At 29.9% G+C, this 19,774-nt stretch overlaps 1 protein-coding gene across 1 annotated transcript; it reads right to left on the bottom strand.

The window, feature by feature from the left end:
• Positions 1-2,942: 2,942 nt before the first annotated feature.
• LOC122499684 lies at positions 2,943-5,169 on the bottom strand. Its single transcript, XM_043608159.1, has 2 exons — positions 4,661-5,169; positions 2,943-4,363 (listed from the first exon to the last, which is right to left on the bottom strand). The coding sequence occupies exons 1-2, from the start codon at positions 5,166-5,168 to the stop codon at positions 2,943-2,945; spliced, it is 1,929 nt and encodes a 642-aa protein (XP_043464094.1). The 5' UTR covers position 5,169.
• Between the last annotated feature and the right edge of the window lie 14,605 nt (positions 5,170-19,774).

Raw genomic sequence — 19,774 nt, 5'->3', positions numbered from 1 at the left:
ACGAAAAAATCATAAACTTTTTTACTTTTTGTTTGTCTCATCAACTATGAAATTACAACGAATTCTAAAACAAAACTTAAATAATGAAAATTTCACAGAAATTCAATTATTAAATGTAGAATTTTGCCTAAATTTTCCCGAAAAAAATCAAATGTTTAAAACTTTTAAAAAAAAAATTTTCACAATAATTTAATAATAATACTCATTGCAAAATTTAAATTATTTTTTATATAATTTAATCAAAATCCTTGAAAAATGTAATTATTCTTAAAAATGTTATTAAAATTCATCGAAAGAATTGAATTATTAAAAATTAATTGATAACATTATGCAGATAAATTCAATTTTAAAACATTCAATTATTTCTGTATACATTTTCCATTTGAATAATTGAATTACCGCAGAATTTTCTCAAAAAAAGTAATTTAAAAATTAATTTCATTTAAAGTTTTAAATAATAATTGAATTTTGGAAACGTTACTATTAATTGTAATTTTTAGAAATAATTGAATTTTCTAAAAACTTTAAATTAAAATATTAAAAAATTTAAAGTTTTCATGCTATTATTTAAAATTTGTATAAAACTAATTTTTTCAAAAAACTTAATCGAAATTTTTTAAAATTATTTCCAGTTTTTATTTTCTAATGTAAATTTAATTAAAGAATTTCCAAATAATCAAAATTTTACGTAAAATTGAATTGTACAAAAGAATTTAAAAATTTTTAAAAAAATTTGACAAAAAATATTGAAAATAATTTATTTAAAAAAAATTTTAATTAAAAATTGAGGCCAGAGAAAAATTAAAAATTTTTTTTCTTTTACAGAAGAAAACAAGGCGACCCTGAAAATTCGAGAGGTTCATGAGTTTTTCGTTTAATTTACATTAATTAGATTATTAGATTAATAAGTATTAAATTGTTAAAAAATAATATTATGGTATTATTTTGAATAATATTATTTAAATAAAATACTTTTAAAAAGTTTAAAATAATGTTTTGACTACCTGCTATGCAACAAGCCATGTAACCCACAAAAAAAAAAGTTTAAAATTTTTTAATTATTGAAAATATTTTCAAAATCCTTTTTTTTTAATAAAAATTAATATTTTAGAATTTCTTACTAAGCAATGAAAAACAAGAAATGAGCGCGCGCATCGCGCGCGCTATGTTCTAGTGATAATAAATAAATGATAATAATAAATGATGTTTCACGAGTATCATAAAGAAAAACGAAAGTTCATCGTTCCCCCGCATGAATTTGTCCCTGCTTTTTCTCTCATTGGCTGCCGCGCGAAGCCAGAATTTAATCAGCTTTCTAACCTTATTTAAGTTTTTTTTGTATCTCCTTTTATTTACGAGATATGATTGAAAAGTGATAGCGTGTTTTTTCATAGTGTCGCGTGTAAGGGTGATTTCAAATAAAAGGGAATATTGCTGTCCCCCGCTTCATAAATTGACTTATAAGTTGGTTTTTTGTCAATGTGAAGCTTTTTTCTGTAGTTAGTGATGAAATAAATTTACCCTCCAAGTTTAATACCAATTGGCAGAATAGAAAACGAGATAACCCATTAGAAACAAACAAAAATAGGCAGAAATGTCATTGCTGTCCCTGTCCCCAGGCTACTTCTGTAAGTTTCAAACGTTCATAATGTTCCCAAATGTCTTTTGAAACTTTAAAAAAAATTTCCACTGCTTTATCTACCCTTATAGTCTGATAACTCGACACATTTTGATAAAATTTTTTAATTTTTGTACGCAAAAAAATCATGAACAGATGTCTCTCACTTTTTAAATTTTACCTTGGAAAAAACCTACTTACTTCTCAAGTCTCCTTAAAATTTTTTACTCTCAGTTATAGGTTTTAGGGTTAAATTTTCTATAATATTGATTCATAATCTCGAAAATAAAAAAAAAATTTGCTACCTTCGGTTTATCGTTATTATTTGACAGGCAGGCAGAAAATACGGCAGAATATTTCGATCTTATTTAGTCATTACTGTCCCGTCCCCCAAAATCCAGGAAATGGTAGAAATTAATTATAGGAATAACGAATTTCCAGGTAGATTTGCAAGTATTTTCGAATGCCATTCACGGTGGTCTTCAAGCACTTTTAGGTTTACCTAAAATGAGTCAAAATTGTGCTAACGCAGTTTTATCTGTAATCGTCCCAAGATTCCAAATTTTCATTTCCGAAAATCGTAGCTGATTCTTTTTTCGAAAAAAAACATATATATGGGAAATTCCACGTGATATTTAAGTCTACATCTTAAAATCGGCCAAAAAATATTTTTTTTCTATTCTGTATCGAAAAAAACAGATACGTATTTTTTTATTTTTGTTTAATTGTACAAATTTTCGAGTTATGAATTTTCGAAATTTTTGACTTGTAATTGAAGCGTTGGGTGCAAGAAGGGCGCATAACAAAAAACGACGAACGGAGATATTTCAAGTTAAAGTTTTAATCTTTAATTATTCAAAAACTGTAAATGCAAATTAAAAAAACTTTTTTTTATGCAATTGGGCATTTATTCAGCTATCAATTTCAAGTGTTAACTTGACTGTAAGTTGTGACTAACTATTAAAAAACAATTTTTTTCATAACCTATTCATACGCCCTTTTTGCACCCAGACATTTAATCAGTAAAATTTTTACTTCAAACTAAAAATAACTTTAATTTTAACATATTTTTCTCTATATTTTTTGAATTTTTTATTTTTAAACATATATTTAAGGCTTAAATCATTTTTAATTTAAAAAAAAAAATTTTTTTGCATGAAAATTTTTAAAAATATTTTTTTAGTTTTTATATGATAAAAAATTTATTATTAATTATTGAGAAAAACAATACCCATTTATATAATCTAACAAAACAAATAAACTTTATTAATCGAATTAATTTTTATGAACAAATAACAATTTTTTAAAGCTTAAGCTTTTCTTGTCAATATTCCTCGGACACGTTAGAGTCTTGAGAATGATCGGAATCATCTTCTTCAACAATATTTTGAATTTTTTTAGGTGGTCTACCACGAGGTTTGCGAGAAACTTCTTGATTGAGAGAAGAATTTCCTTCCTGGATCAGGACACGTTTTAGCCATTCGGCATTTTCTTTTTTCATATAAGGAGTTAAAGACAAAACGTCAGTTCTTTTGGCATCTTTGACCCCTGAAGGTTTTACCAGCTGCAGACTTAGTTTTAGTTTATCTTTTGGTAATTTGTTTTTTTCAAAAGTAAACTTGCAATCAGTTGAAGTATAACTTTTTGAGCTCGTTATCGTTCCATGCGAATCGTACGACAGTTTTACATATTGTTGAATCGAGAACCGCGTCTTTGTAGTTTTTGATGTGGGAACTTTTGAAATGAATTTTTGTAAACCACTTGACCAATCTTCAATAAGGGAGCTTGCATTGATCACGTTGAATGGGCTTGGATTCTTCCTTGCTGATGACATTACATGAAAATATTCATCCACATTTTCGACAGTTTCATGATTTTTCAATATTTTGCTGTATTTTCCAAAGTTCCTATCACATTGATTGTAGGAATGTCCTCGCACTGGAAATATGTGTTCAATGATGATGTTCAAACTGCTTGCCAACCATGTGCAGAACATAACGACATTTATATTTTTATTTTGCCCTCCGCAGGAATCTGAGTAAAATACAATTTTTTTGATGGTAGGAAAATCCTCTAGTTTTTTTTTAATAAAATGATAAAGGAAAGAGCAGACAGTGTTTGAATCTTTCTTTGCTTCTGTTTCTAAAAAGCAATAAAATGAACTTGATCCATCGTTATGGCAGTGAACGTTGAAATTATAAAGCCACAACAATCTTTTGTAGAACTGCGAAGTAACGTTCAGTTTCGGCAGTGGCAAATTTTGAGCATAATCAAACTCGATTATCAGTACATCTTTGGCAAGATCATTTTTTAAGTCATCTAAATATTTCTTTTTTTCAAAATTGTAGACTCTGGTTTTTTCCTGGTGAATTAAATATTGATGCTTGCAAGGATCTTCAGCATTAACTTTCAATTTAATTTTGCATTCTGTGCAAAAATCGCACACATCTGTCCTTGGTTGTCGAAATGAATAGATACTGTTTTCTCGAAAATATCTGTGATAGGTGTTGTAACTCATCTCCAAAGTAGATTTTTTCTGATTAAAATAATACTCTTTAAAGGAAATGTAAAGCTTTTGTACGTTCAAGTCGGGATTTTCAAAATATTTTCTGTTATTGGCTCGTCCATAATGTGAATTTTCGCTTGGAAATGTAGCCCAATGTTCTTGAATCATAGCGTAAACATCTTCAGATATTTTATTAGGTCTGTTGTCATGTTTACCTCTTCCATCTTTAATTTCTTCACCTTTAAAAGCGATTTATAAATTATCATTTTTATTTATTATTATTTTTTTATTACTTATAAATATAATAAATCAATTTTTTTCGATTTTTGGAAGTCGTATATAAAAGGTAAAAGAAAAACACATATATACGTCTTCCAAAAATAGAAAAAATTAATTTATTAAATAATTGTGCAAAAATTTACTAAATATTTATGTATAAATTTATTTTTTATTTATTAGCTACTTATAAATATATTGAATTAAAAAGAAAAGTAAAGCTTTTTTATTAAAACGAATTAAAACACTCTTAATCGTACCGGTCAATTTAAATCGTTGAACTGTTCTTAAACGCTTTTCTGATATCTGCAATATCGACAGTAATAGTTTTCTGCATACTGGAATTTTTAAACTTTGTACAGTCAAAAAATATTTCCATTGGTTTTCTCGCCTTATTTTATCATTTCCAACACTCTCTGTAAGTTTAACAAATTTTTCAAGACATGACATTAAAAATATATCTTGTCGTTCTTTTTCTTCGAAATTGTGAAAGTAATCGAACAGTTGATTTTGGTCATTTATTTCTATTTTCGCAGCACATTTCTTTGAGCAACATACACTTGTTGGACTAAATACTTTCCCCGGTTGGAAATTACCATTTGTTGCTTCATAACCCTCACCAGTGGCTCTATTTTTTTTTCGAACATTTCTTTTCCACTTTTTTTGATTTTTTACTCTTTTTTTACCGTTATTGGATTCCAAATTACAAACAGAATCATCTGTACTTTCAGAATCACTTGTATTTATGTATTCTGTAGTGTCTGACATTTTGTAACCTTATTTTAACTATAAATATCCTGCTATGGATTGTCAATTTTCAATTGTTTTTAAATTTTACTTTAATTAAAAAATATTTAAAGCTACGCAATCGAGTAACATACGCAAAGATAATTATTTCTAGCTTCGTCAAAAAGCCTCCTAACGAAATGAATTTTTGGTAATATAAACTAGAGGGTATTATTATCATTCTCATTCAATAATATCAAAACGGGCGTTATCCGCCTAACGCCCTTCTTGCACCCAACGCTTCAATTGTAGACCTATATTCAGTAGCTTATAATTCCGAAAATATTGAGTTTAGGAAAAAGTTGTCAAAGAATGAAAGTTTTAGTTTTCTTTCGAGTTTTAAGAAATGTAAACAAAAATTTTTTTATAAACAAATTAATTGTTTTTAACTTTGGACCGGATTTAAAAAATTTTTTTTAAATTTATTTATACCTTATAATATAGAGGAGAGTTTGCAAAAGTCCTGAAATGGGCCTGATGTGTTAAATGAGTTTTAAAACATTTTCAAAAATCACTTGCAAGCATCACATGGGATATTTTTACAATTAACTTTTTAGAACTGTCTGCAGGGTATAAATTTTAATCTATTTGTGTTCTTTGTTTTAAATTAAGGGGTCTACGCTGTAGACAGTTTTAAAAAGTTAATTGTAAAAAAATCCCACTGTCGACTAAAATCTCACGTGGAATTTCCCATAGGGATAATGTCACCTTGAGTGGACCGCCTGAGCTTTTAAGTTATCTGACAGCGGAAACGTGAAATAAATAGTGCGAATAGCAGCACCGCACCTAGAAACCGTAAGAAATTAAGTTCCGCAATAATCATATACGTTACCGTTTGATATAACGCATTTTTGAGAACACAAACCAAAAAAGAAGTCGCTCTTTCAATGAGTAAAGTGATTTGGAAGTGTAAAAGTAGTGTAAAATTTAAGTTTTAAAAGGTAACTTATTTTTTTCCTACTACTTTGGACATTGAAATTGATTGTCTTAGTTTAATTAAGTGATAATTTTGACTAAAAAAAAAATTTTGGTGTCTGCCATAAAAAGTTGTTTGTCACCATGAGTGGACTGCCTGTTTTTTCCATTTTTAATTTCAGTTTAACATTTTTTAGATATAAATTGACAATAAATTAGTTTGAAACTATGATTTATGTTCTTTATTAATTTTTTTGTGATATTGATGTGATATGTGACAAAATTATTAAAAATGGTTTCACTTGTAAACATTGCGACACATACATGGTCTGAAGCTGCATAAGCATAAATTTTGTTTCAATATATCAGAAATATTAAATACATTAAAGAATTTAGAATAACTTTTACAATTTTTTAGGAGTGGTCCACTCAAGGTTACACTTTTTTCATTCCTTAAAAATTAGCTTTTTTTAAAAGTCAATTGTTTTTTCCAATAAAAAAAATCAAAGCTATTATGGCATAAACACTTATTTAGGGATTTAAACTAAAGCTTGAAATAGAAACCTCCGATTAATTTGCTTTCATAAAGAATTTTTTAGAAAAAAAGCGTAGGCGGCCCACTCAAGGTGACATTACTCTATATATGTTTTTTTCGAAAAAAGAATCAGCTACGATTTTCGGAAATGAAAATTTGGAATCTTGGGACGATTCCAGATAAAACTGCGTTAGCACAATTTTGACTCATTTTAGGTAAACCTAAAAGTGCTTGAAGACCACCGTGCATTGCACAGAATATTTTAAAACACTTATGTAATGACTGAAATTCAATTTTCGCCAGAATGTCATTACTGTCCCTGTCATTACTGTCCCCCATTTTCAGTATTTTGACGGTATTCTGCAACAAAATAATTTTTTTTATAAAAATTCTGGCATGTAATGCTCGGTGAATTTTATTTCTGTAATTTTGAGAACATAAATCATCCGAAAATAATATTGATAACCCCTTAATTGAAAATTATTTTTTTACATGCACCGAAGGCAGAATTCCCTTTTATTTGAAGTCACCCGTAATCGTCCTGCTACTCGTGGACGGTAGTGTATTATTCATGGTTTTCGATGTGCTAAACACGAATCCGATGTCAAAAATAAGTTTTGACAGCTTCCTGTTGTCAATCTTTTGAAAACGACAGTTTTTGTAGGAGTTTAAACAAAATTGACTCATATAAAAGTATTTTAAGAACACTTAGGTCAAACTAAGTAGCAATATATAATATTGGCAGTTGACAGCTGACAATTAAGCTGTCACGCTCTTGAAAAGGAGAGTTTTTGACAGTTTTTAAATTTAATTACTCTTATAAAAATATTTTCAGAGTACTGAGGTAAACCTAAATAGAATTATATAACATTGACAGTTGACAACTGTCAATTAAGCTGTCAACTTTTTGAAATAGAGACTTTTTACATTAAATTACTTGTATACAAGTGTTTTTAAGCACACTGAGATTAATTCGATACCTCAGTGTGATACAATCCTATCTTCTGGTAATACTTTAAACTGTCCCATCTCGAGGTGATGTTTTGAACCGTGCTATCTCTAATTTGACGGATTGTGGTATGAATAAAAAAAATAAATTACGGTACTTAAAATATTGATTACATTCAAAACAATAATTTTTTTATATTTTAAGAGATACTTTTTATCATAATATATAAAAATTTAGTGTGAATTAATAAAATTTAACCACTTAAATGCATTTTGCAACCATACCAATTTTATTTTTAAAGAAGGACCTTCTTTTCCTTAAAATTGTGTATTTATTAAATGTTGTTAGGGTGCTTTTATTACAATCAATATTAAACTTTGTTATATCCTTCAACGACATAAATAATAAATTTCTTCTGTTCTTTATCGTAGCTCCAGGTATTTTAATTTAAAAAGTTTGATAGCTTAATTGACAGTTGTCAACTGTCAATGTTATATAATTATATTTAGGTTTACCTCAGTACTCTGAAAATATTTTTATATGAGTAATTTAATTTAAAAACTGTCAAAAACTCTCGTTTTTAAAAGTGTGACAGCTGTCAACTGCCAAGCTTACATATTGCTATTAAGTTTGACCTTAGTGTTCTTAAAATACTGTTATATGAGTAAATTTTGTTTAATTTACTAAATTAAACACAAAAACTGTCGTTTTAAAAAGATTGACAGCTGTAATCTGTCAAAATTTATTTTTGACATCGGATTCGTGTTCAGCACATCCAAAAAAATAAATATATATGCCACCAAGGCAAAAGATTAATAAAAAAAGTTATCATACAAAATGTAAAAAAGTGCACTAATCCTATGTTAAACCCCATTTAAACTTTAACCTTTCGATGGAACGGGTTAATATTGATCTATTGGGCTGTTCTTGTGCATAGCTCATTTTTTCACATTATAAAGCAAATTTAGCTCAGCGACCTAAGAAATTACAACTTTTGCAAAATAACGGTTACCCTACTTTACAACCTAATTGCTTCAATTGAAAGGTTTGTGAAAACATTAAAATCTTATTTAGAGAACCAATTTTCTATAAATTGAGCCTTCCAATTCTATAACTCGCCCGACGCTTGGGACGGTTTCTCTAATGACAGTCGGGGCTGCTAAAAAAATAAAAGTTCACCGAAAAAAATGCCTAGGACCCGTATACCAGGAATTGACTAGGTTTCCTAGTTACGAGAGGAGCCAACTATAGAATCCTGGTCAAAGTAATAAGATTCAAGCATAGTTAAAGTGACCAGGAAAATTAGTCGATGTAATCAGAAAAAAATAGTCAAATTGACTAGGAGAATAATATTAGATTTACACTGTGTATCATAATTATTTGAAATTGCTAATCAAATTCTTATTATCAAATAAGAGAGAAACTAATTAAAAGAAAAAAATTAATTATTGTATTTGAACATATTTATATTTGACTTTGTATTTATATACCTTAGAATTAATTTAAACTTATGAAATAAATATTTGACGCAGGGGGGACGCTCACACCTGAACCTAACGAATACGCACTTTGAAACCCGGAACGATAACCACTGGGTCAAATTTTCTCAAAAAAATCAAAGTTGGTCATGGGTCTTTCAATTTTTGTGAAACTTAGTATAAAGGTAGTGTTTTATGACAGAAGATTTTAGGAAAAAAAGATTTTTCAAAATTTTCAAAATTGTGGATTTTACCGGGCATGATACATTAAAGCACATTTTTTTTGAAAAACGTATAACTTTTATACATTTACTTAGATTTTGTTTATATTTTAGGTAATAATAGTTGATTATCTAACCATTCAAAGTGCAATATTAAAGAAAAAAAATCCAAAATTTGCCCGGAAAAAAAGTCAAAAAAAATTTTAATATCATTTTTTTGGGCATAAGCACCCCTTCGATTTTTTTGTAACTATAATATTTGGATTCGTTATCTTCTCCAGAAAAAAAAAATCAATTTTTGCAATTACAAATTTGTTTTTAAACAATTTTGAATCTCAAAATGTGTATGTAATATATAAGGGGCAAATTTTCTCAAGTGTACCAATGTCAAAATTGCAAGTTGTTAGATCGGGCTAATATTTTCACAGTATTTAGAACTATGAATCAGTACTTAAAACCACCAAGTAATTATGAAATTTTATTAAAAAAATGTAGGGGGAGGGGGTTAAAGATTTTGGATAAGTATAAACAGTGAGTTTTATAAAAAATCGTAGCTTTTATACACTGAGAAAACTGGAGTATTGGACTAAACATCTGGAGGGACAAATTGTTCATATTTGAGAGTTAGCTATTGGATAACAATCTAAATGTTTAAATACACCATTGACAGATATTCGTGCCATTTCTCTTGGAGGGAAAATGAGTTTATAACAGAGGGACAAATTCACCATCTTGAGAAATCCCTTCCTTATCCGGCGCGAAATGAATAAATATGGTAACCTAACCCCTAAATTAAATACATAAAATGTCAGAAAAGTAATTTTGCGCGCATCAGATCGTACACATTTTCTGCGCAACTTTTAACCCTCAGATATAATGGGAGAGAATATACGAGTAGATTTCCATTATCAATTCAAAATTTATTTTAGAAGGACTATTTAACTCTCTTCATAAGCAAAGGAAACATACACTTTTTGAACCTCTGAATTTGACTCTCCAGTTTTCTCCGTGTATAATAAAGAAAAAAAATTGTGACCCATATGTTTTTTCTGCTCTATCAAATGGTGAGAATTTTTTTAAAAAATTCAAAATTTAACCCTTTTTTGAAAATTAAAAATTTTTTTGATTTCTTTTCTAAAAAAGCCCTTTTTTTCTTGTACCAAAAGAAAGCTTATGATGTGTACTCTCAATTTATGAAATGAAAAAAATGAAGTTTTTTTTTGAATTATTAATTAATTAATTAATAAAAATTGAAATATTTTACAATATGAAGTATTTTGATTAAATTGACGTTTTACAAATAAATATTTATAAAAATAAAGATAAAGTGTTAGTTTTTTTTAAAACAAATGTTTATATAATTCTAATTTAAAAAAATATATTTCAGTTATTTGCAACGATTGTTTAAATAAAATATTCAACACCTTATGTATCACGCTTGATATTGATATTAAAATAATAAAAAATTATTTAGATAAAAGATAATCATCTCTTCTTACATCAAAAATGTAAAAATTAAAAAACTGTACTTTAGAAAATGTAAAATATATTAAGCCGGGAAGTATAGTTAAAAAAAAAATTTTTTTCAAAAAAATTTTTAATTTTTAAAAGAAGGGTTAAATTTTGAATTTTTTAAAAAAATTCTCACTATTTGATAGAGCAGAAAAAAACCTACCAAAAACATATAGGTCACAATTTTTATTCTTTATTATATAAAAGCTACGATTTTTTATAAAACTCACTGTTTATACTTATCCAAAATCTTCAACCCCCTCCCCCCTACATTTTTTTAATAAAATTTCATAATTACTTGGTGGTTTTAAGTACTGATTCATAGTTCTAAATACTGTGAAAATATTAGCCCGATCTAACAACTTGCAATTTTGACATTGGTACACTTGAGAAAATTTGCCCCTTATATATTACATACACATTTTGAGATTCAAAATTGTTTAAAAACAAATTTGTAATTGCAAAAATTGATTTTTAAACCTTCCTTTTTTACTCAAAATTAACAAAAAAAAATATAAGCATGCGAAAATTCACGCTTAAGAACGTTTGGTGCACATCTCAGGCGTGTTTACGCGAGATCGAAATCTGTGCACCTCGAGACAAAAAATTCGATATTTCGGTTAGTTTTAAAGTCTCCAGAGATTTTTTTTGCAAAAAATTCTGGAGAAGATAACGAATCCAAATATTATAGTTACAAAAAAATCGAAGGGCTGCTTATGCCCGAAAAAATGAAATCAAAATTTTTTTTGACTTTTTTTCCGGGCAAATTTTGGATTTTTTTTCTTTAATATTGCACTTTAAATTGTTAGATAATCAACTATTATTACCTAAAATATAAACAAAATCTAAGTAAATGGATAAAAGTTATTCGTTTTTCAAAAAAAAATGTTCTTTAATGTTTCATGCCCGGTAAAATCCACAATTTTGAAAAATCTTTTTTTCCTAAAATCTTCTGTCATAAAACACTACCTTTATACCAAGTTTCACAAAAATTGAAAGACCCATGACCAACTTTGATTTTTTTGAGAAAATTTGACCCCACTACGCTAAACACGACTTGGTATTTTAATTTTTTAATAGACACTAGATTTTCGAGTCAAAATACAATACTTAATTAGATGATGTTTTATACATTTCGAGTACACAATTTTATTCACTTGTCAAAAACTATTTATTTTTAATTATTTATGACATTCAAATGAAAATAAATTTAAATACACAAATTATTGCAAAGGTAAATTTTTAAACACACTGCGCGATTAAAATAGTAAAAATGTTGTCACCACGTGCGTAAAAATTTTGACGATTTATATTGAAACCTAACCAAAAAAGTCTGAAAGAATTGATTAATATAATTAAATAGTTTACTTTCTAAAACATGGACTATCTATATTTCCAGAGGTTCCGAGAAACCAGCAATTTTGATGTATGTAAGAACTCCATTTTATGTACAAAAAATATACGCGAGTAATGATAAAAAATCGTTTTACGAAATCACGATAAATGACGCGAAAGATATAGAGGTAAACACTGTCAGAACAGAAGCAGACGCGTGCGCATTATGGAAATAGGCAAAATTACTAAAATCCTAGTCAATTTGACTAGGATTTGCAGGGTTGTTTTTGCCAGGCTTGAATTTGATGAATCAACCTAGCGATCCTAACCATAATGATTAGGAATCCTTATTACTTTTACTAGATTAAGATTAACTATAGAGTCATAGTTAATAATACCATCGAGATTTTTTTCGGTGTTGAAATTTTTAAATACACTACCATAAAAAGCATAAAATTTCGCAACTTTTTTTCCTACAATGACATTTTTTTCTAGGAATTATATTGTCAATAATAATTGGAAATAACTAAAAAATTGTGGTTTTTCAATTTAATTAAATTTTAAAACATAAATCGTCATATTTTTAACCAATCTGCATGAGATTAATTGATATTTGGTCAACTTACTCATTTAGGTCTATAGATGACGACAAAATGATAAAAATTTCAAAAAGCTATTGTTTTTTTATTTTGTAATAAAAATAGTGGTGTGTCGGTAAAAACGGTTTCTCCACTTCATTGAAAAAAAGTATGCGGGGAAGTTTCAAGTTAAAGACACTTTCTGTGAGATAGTTGTTTATTAATATGTAATGAAGTTTTCTGGAAGTTTTTAGACTGATTTATTTAAAATTAACCGAAATATGGACTTTTTACCAAAATGCGCCACGCCGCGTATTCATAAATTTCGCCGCTGTGTTAATGGCGTAATGAACACGGCGAATTTGTCAACAAAAAACATGTGTTGTGTTTTTTTGTTAACTTTACTTAATAAATATATATTCTTTAATATAATGTAATAAACAAATAAATATAAATAAAATTTAAAATACTTAAATAAAACAATAATTTTTTTATTATACTAAAGACCGTGAGTATCAGGACGCCTCTTTTTTCATGATTGGAAAAATGCTTAAAACGTAGAAAATAAGAATGACAAAAATTTTTCGTATTTTTTTCCTGAAAGCTAATGAAATTATGAAAAGATTAATGACACCTGATCGAAGAATTTTCGTTGATTATTCTGTCAGATACAGAAAAAATACTGGATTTTGCATGCTTTTCGTAATTTTGTAATTTCTTGAAAACTAATTAACTTTTTTTAGCGTTCTTGGTCATTTTTATTTTCTACGTTTTAAGGATTTTTCTACTCATGAAAAAAGGGGCGTTCTGTTTACGTCAAAAATATTCTATGCATGCGTGAATTATAATAATAAGATAAGTGGAATTTAACAGAAATATTTTATTAAACTTATAAATTTTTTTTTCTAAAGATAAGTTAATCTAAGATTACGTTTAAGACAATAGAAAAACTTACACCAATAAAATATCTCTTACATAACCTCTAATAAATTATTTTTTCTCAAGAATATTAGATTTTCCATCTTTTACGAAACTTATTTAATCTTAAAATTAGAATTAATCTAATTTTAATCTGCCTACAGATACCTTGGATTCCGCTCTCCAAGGTTATGTGGGGTTGGTATGATAAAACAAAAGGAAATATAAAAAAAGAAAAATAAATATATAAAGTAGTAAATTTAATAAACTGGCGACCTACTGCCAGCCCGACCCACTAAAACCCGTAACCCTTCTTCTGGAGCCCTTTACCCTCCCTCGGAACTGTCGTAAGACTTTAGCCTTCGAGGGTGGCGCTCCAACTCTGTCGCTAATGCGACTTTATGCTTTTCTCTGCGGTTATCCTGCGTTAATAGTTAAAAATTTAAAACTATTTCAATATAAAAGGGGAATTAACAGCACAACAATAATAAAAAAACAAATGTTTAATTAAGTGTAAAAAGTCAAAAGATAAAATTGTAAACGGATATATAAAAAAAAGAAAAATAAACGCGTATAATTTGAAGAAGATAAAACTGCACAAAAATGAATAAAAAACACAAGACAAATTAAAAAATGTATAAGGACAAATAAAGCACAAAATAAATTAATAAAAAAGACAAACAAACAAATTAAAAGCTGTTTAAATTACGCTTTTTGGCGGCCGTCGAGATCCTTCCTCGACATAACCGAGATTATAAAGTTCTCGATTTGCCGCCAATTCTCTTCTGACTGGGTCATCAGCGATACCATGTTCTCCGGTGTAACTTGACTGTTTACACCTTCGAACATGGCCCGCCTCTCCAGGTCCCATTTCTTGCATGAGAAGAGGGTGTGCTCCGCGTTGTCCTTAGGGAACTGGCAATATGCACACACCTCGTCCTCGCGTAATTTAAAGCGACACAGGTACGAGTTAAAACACCCGTGACCTGTGAGCGCCTGAGTCAGATAATAGGAAACCTGACCGTGTTTCCTATTTATCCAGGTGGCGAGTGCCGGGATAAGGCGATATGTCCATCGACCTTTTTCCTCACCATCCCATCTTTCTTGCCATCTTTCTATGAGCCTGTGCTTCGCTTCTTTGCGTATCAGGCCCTTGCTTGGTCTTAATTTCTCATCCGAGGAACTGCTTTCTTTAGAAAAGAGAAACATTTCTTCCCTTTCCCTCGCCAAAGATCTGCTGGCGGGACACTTGCAAGGACCTGCACAGCACTCTTAGATACCGTCTTATATGCAGAGATGATAAGCGTTGTTATCGATCTCTGCGCCGACAGTATCTTTTCACAGATGGTCACACATCTTTTACTCCTCAGGGATGGGGCCCACGCTGGTGCTGCATAGAGCATTTTAGCGTGGGCGACACTCGCCACCAGTCTTCTTTTTTGTTCACGGGGTCCGCCAACATTTGGCATTAGCCGTGAAAGATTAGCCGCACACTCGATCGCCTTATTTGACGCCGTAGCCATGTGGTGGTAGAAGTTTAACCTTCCATCCAACTCTACACCCAGATATTTAATTTGCTTACTCCACTTGACCTCAAATCCGTCTATCACGATTCGTGGGAGCTCATAACCACGCCTGTCTGTGACCAGCAGTGCCTCGGTCTTTTCCAGGGCCATTTCAAGACCTCTGGTATCCAGCCAGCTTTTAGCTAGTCGCAGACATTCGTTCACTAATGTCCCAAGAGCCTCCTCACTTCCGGCAGTGCACACGAACAACGCGTCGTCCGCAAAGCTGATGATCACCGCACCTTCGGGCAGATCCATTCGCAGAAAATCATCGTAAGATACATTCCATACAAATGGACCCACCCTCGAGCCTTGAGGAGCCCCACGCTGCATCTCTTCCTTGAGAGTGCAGGTGTCTCCCTAATACAGTAACCTCTTTTACTATTTTTCCAGAAATTACAGACTGTCACCTACTTTACTATGTTATACTATTTTACTAATCAATTCAAAATTTAAATACAAATTTTAATAATTAAAAAATCCAGTTATTATGTATGCTTGATTTTAGAAATGTTTAAAATATAATAACTAATAAACATTTCTTACTTTTCAGAGATCATGAAGGAAAATAAAGGAAATCAGTATAAACTTCTGTATGATGTATGTCGGAAAGCTCATCCTGAGAAAAACGCAAAAGCTCTTCAAACGGAAACGAACGTTCTGTGAGCAGAATTAAAAGAAAGTGGAAACCAATCTGGAAATTTTGCCACTCTTATTAAAAAAAGAATTTCGTCTCTAAAACGTTTGGCAACATGTAAAAAAGCGAATTCATCTCTACTTACTTATTTAACATCGAAAAACAATAATAAACAAAAAAGTGATTTAGTCGCAGTTTCAGAAAGCCATGCAGTTGATTTCAATTCTAATAGTCTTGTCATACGCGACATGAAAGCTAAAGTAAGTGACAAGTAACTAAATGAAACTGAAGAAGAAAATTCTGTTGTATGTAGAATAACAAAAAAGCCGGCCCAGGAATTGTTAATTTAGAATATTCAGGAGTTGGAGAAAAAAATTTGTACTATTACTGAAGCTCGAGATTCCGGATTGAGTAATGATGAAAATATTGTCAACTTATTGAAGGAATTGAGAAGCACATTGACTTCAAAGAAAAAATAACTAAGAATTAAGAAACAAGATTCGAGACGTCAGAAAAAACGTAGAGAAGCTAAGAAGCTGTTCATTTTAGATGTTTACGAAAAACATCTTGAGTATCTTAAAAAGTTCAATATTCGTCAAACAGTAGGCAAACCTCGTTTGGAAGAAGACCAGGAACATTTATTAAAGGTTATCGCAGATCTGGCTATTTTCGGTGGGGCTGTGGATGACAAATTGTGTCGTTCTCTAGCAGATTTACATCGACAACATTCTGATTCTGATTTTTGTAGAGCAAGCATTAGAGATTTGGAAGTGCTAGCATCAATTCTTGGCCCTAATCAAGTTTGTTTTTTGTCACAGGATGATAAAGCTCGCGTTCCGATCGGAATTACGGCAGCTCACAAACAATCTCCACTGTTAATGCATTTAGAATATAAAGTGACTCTCCCTGACCACGACTGGGTTATTGCTGAGAAGCACAAACTAATTCCATCAGTTTGCGCGGAAATTGTTATAGATTCTAAAAAAAATGGCGAGCACACTGCTGTATCGTATTCCGGTCCGACCTATGTAGCAATTCGCAGCGGCAAGCATTCATCCTCAACAGCAGAATCCCATTCCAAAGATTTACGAAGACTTTTAAAATTACCAGCCTTTGACCCAATTATTAAAACTTATGATGGATCTATAAAACCTATTATGATTTGTACGGTATTAACCCTGACGAAAACCCACGGTATCGGAAGGTTATTGACAATGCAATAAAAAACTTCAATGATTTTAATTTGGATGCTCTTTACTTAGCAACAAACGCACCTGGGCGCAGTGCTTACAACCGGGTCGAACGAAGAATGGCTCCGCTAAGTAAGGAACTTTCGGGACTAATATTACCCCAAGATCACTTTGGATCTCACTTAGATGAAAAAAAACAAACTGTAAATATAGTTTTGGAGCATAAAAATTTCCAATACGCAGGCAACGTTCTATCGGAAGTTTGGTCCTCGACGGTAATCGACAACTACCCTGTGATAGCCGAATACATCAATCCTGAAAATTTAGTTGCAGCTAAAAGTGTTGACATGAAGTGGTATCAGCAACATGTGAGAGAAGGTCAATACCTACTTCAAATTGTTAAGTGTGATAATTTAAAATGTTGTTAAAAAAAGAAGCAACTTATGAGATTTATTACCAAGTGGTTTCCTATTACCGCCTTATCCAATTCTTCAAGGTTTATCATTAAAAGTACCTGATCCAGAAGAGGAATTCTCAGGAACGTTTTCTCCTTTGTTGATGCGCCTGGCTCTCGATAAACAATTGATTTCGAAAAATTATAATCAAAGACCGAACGATGAGTATTGTCCATCAATAAAAACTAAAATCACTACAAGGTGCTGTACCGAATGTGGATTATATCACGCTTCTATCAAATCAGCTGCAAATCACAAAAAGGAAGTTCACAATGTAATTAATGTTATTACAACAAGGATAAGACCTGAGCGGGTAGCGGCACGTCGAGCTAAAGAGCTTTTATGCATCATTAAAAATAATGTAAGTTTAAAATTTTTTTTTAAATTATAAATAGTAAAAATTATAAATTATAATGTACTATATATTTCTAAATTTAAATTAAATATAAAAATCACAAAAAAATATTTTTTAGAAAAAAATATTTTTAAAAATATTTAAATATTTAATATTAAATATTAAATATTAAATATTAAATATTTAATATTTAATATTAAATATTTAATATTTATTTTTAAAAAATATTTTTCATACATTTTTTTCTAAATTTTAAAAATTTTCAAGTTTTTCGCTGAAAACACTATGAAGATCAATATTAATTATGTTCGCTATATTTTTCCTCTAATCCATTTTTAAAAACACATATGCATACCAATTTTCATCTTTCTAGGTAAAAAACTGTGAGCGCTAGGAGGGGGTACATGACATTTTTTGTTAAAAACCGCTAAGATTTAATGTTTTTCGCGGAAAACTCTATGAAGATCAACTCCAATCACGTTCACTATATGACGATTTATGTTTTAAAATTTTAATTAAATTGAAAAACCACAATTTTTTATTTTTTGTCCATTATTATTTAAAATATAATTCATAGAAAAAAATTTCAAAGGAAAAAAAGTTGCATATTTTATGCTTTGTATGGTAGTGTATTTAAAAATTAAAAATTTTAACTTTCCTTTTTTTAACAGCACCGACTGTCAATGGAGACAATGGAAACCGGCCCGACCGTCGGGTGAGTTATAGAATTGGAAGGCTCAATTATTTCATGCAGGACTATACCTATTGCCGTTGGTTTAAACGCCATTTATACTGAACCTTCTATCCACCTTCGGAAATACCTTTCGGCTTCCGACTTCGCAGATGAATGGTCCCATTTAGTCGCTGACGCAACTGTTCCGGGCCGCTTTAGTTCTGGCCTTATTTTCTCCTTATCCTTGACAAAGCCTTCTTTGCTTCCTCTAGGGCAGTTCTGAAGACTCTGCATCTTCCTGATCCAGCTACATGTTGGATATTCCCCTGTCGCCGAACTTCGCCTGGCATAAGAAGCAGCACTTTTCTTCTTACCTTGCAGGACTCGAAAGCAATCTTAACAGGAAGGTTTACGGAAGTGATGAATGTCCGCGAATATAGAATATTCCTTAGGCCAGTTCAAGGAATATTCATGAGCAATAATTTATTAGCATACCTGAATAATATTAATCGTATATTTAAAACTTATATTTAGGGAATACTTCAAAAATCTGTTGATATAACCTTTAGCGAGTGTTGTAGAGATAAATTAATTTGAACATTTATTGAGAATTTTTCTTAACAAGAAAATATAATTAATTAAATCAAATATCATGATAATTATCGGTTTCATAAAAAATAAGAGAACATTCAGAAAATAATTTTTCAGAAATTCGTAAGGAATTATTAAATATAATAATATAATTTATATTAATTCTAATTTGAAACAAAGAAAAAATATTGTACTTTTTAATTAATCATTTTACTTCATTATAATTTTTTACTAACAAATTACAAAGTAATTACAGTAAAAAGCCTCAGATTATTACAAAACATTTAATCAACTATTTTAATAAATATGAATCTCTGTAAAAAACTCCCAAGTAATATTTGTAACAGTGGCGGATCCAGAATTTACTCCAGGGCAACGACCATAATTAGCTGACCTTTTTTTTTATGTAAATTTTTCGCCCCAGGGGGGTCATGACCCCCATGACCCCCCCCCTGGATCCGCCACTGATTTGTAAATGATTTTTGGAAACAATTTAACAATATTCTCAATTTATATTAAAAGAATTTATATTTTTAATATTCCCTGTAAGTTATATTAACAAGTTTGTTACAAATATATAGGCAAGATTCTAATATTCCCAGGACTCTATTTCCACTTGCGGAACTACTGATTGGAACTCTGTCGATTGTTAAGAACAATCTTTTCATTAACCACCGAGGG

This window comes from Leptopilina heterotoma, unplaced genomic scaffold, assembly GCF_015476425.1.
Source record: "Leptopilina heterotoma isolate Lh14 unplaced genomic scaffold, ASM1547642v1 Lhet_171, whole genome shotgun sequence".
In the NCBI taxonomy this organism is placed as follows: Eukaryota; Metazoa; Arthropoda; class Insecta; order Hymenoptera; family Figitidae; genus Leptopilina; species Leptopilina heterotoma.
Note: the sequence above shows the minus strand (reverse complement) of the source record. Positions and strands in the feature narration are given on the sequence as shown.

What these genes read in the sequence shown, in the direction of transcription:
- LOC122499684 (XM_043608159.1), bottom strand. Translation starts at nt 5,168, where the DNA reads ATGTCAGACACTACAGAATACATAAATACAAGTGATTCTGAAAGTACA. An exon ending in TCAACGATTTAAATTGACCG is followed by an intron (nt 4,364 to 4,660) that starts GTACGATTAAGA and finishes TCGCTTTTAAAG; the next exon opens with GTGAAGAAATTAAAGATGGA.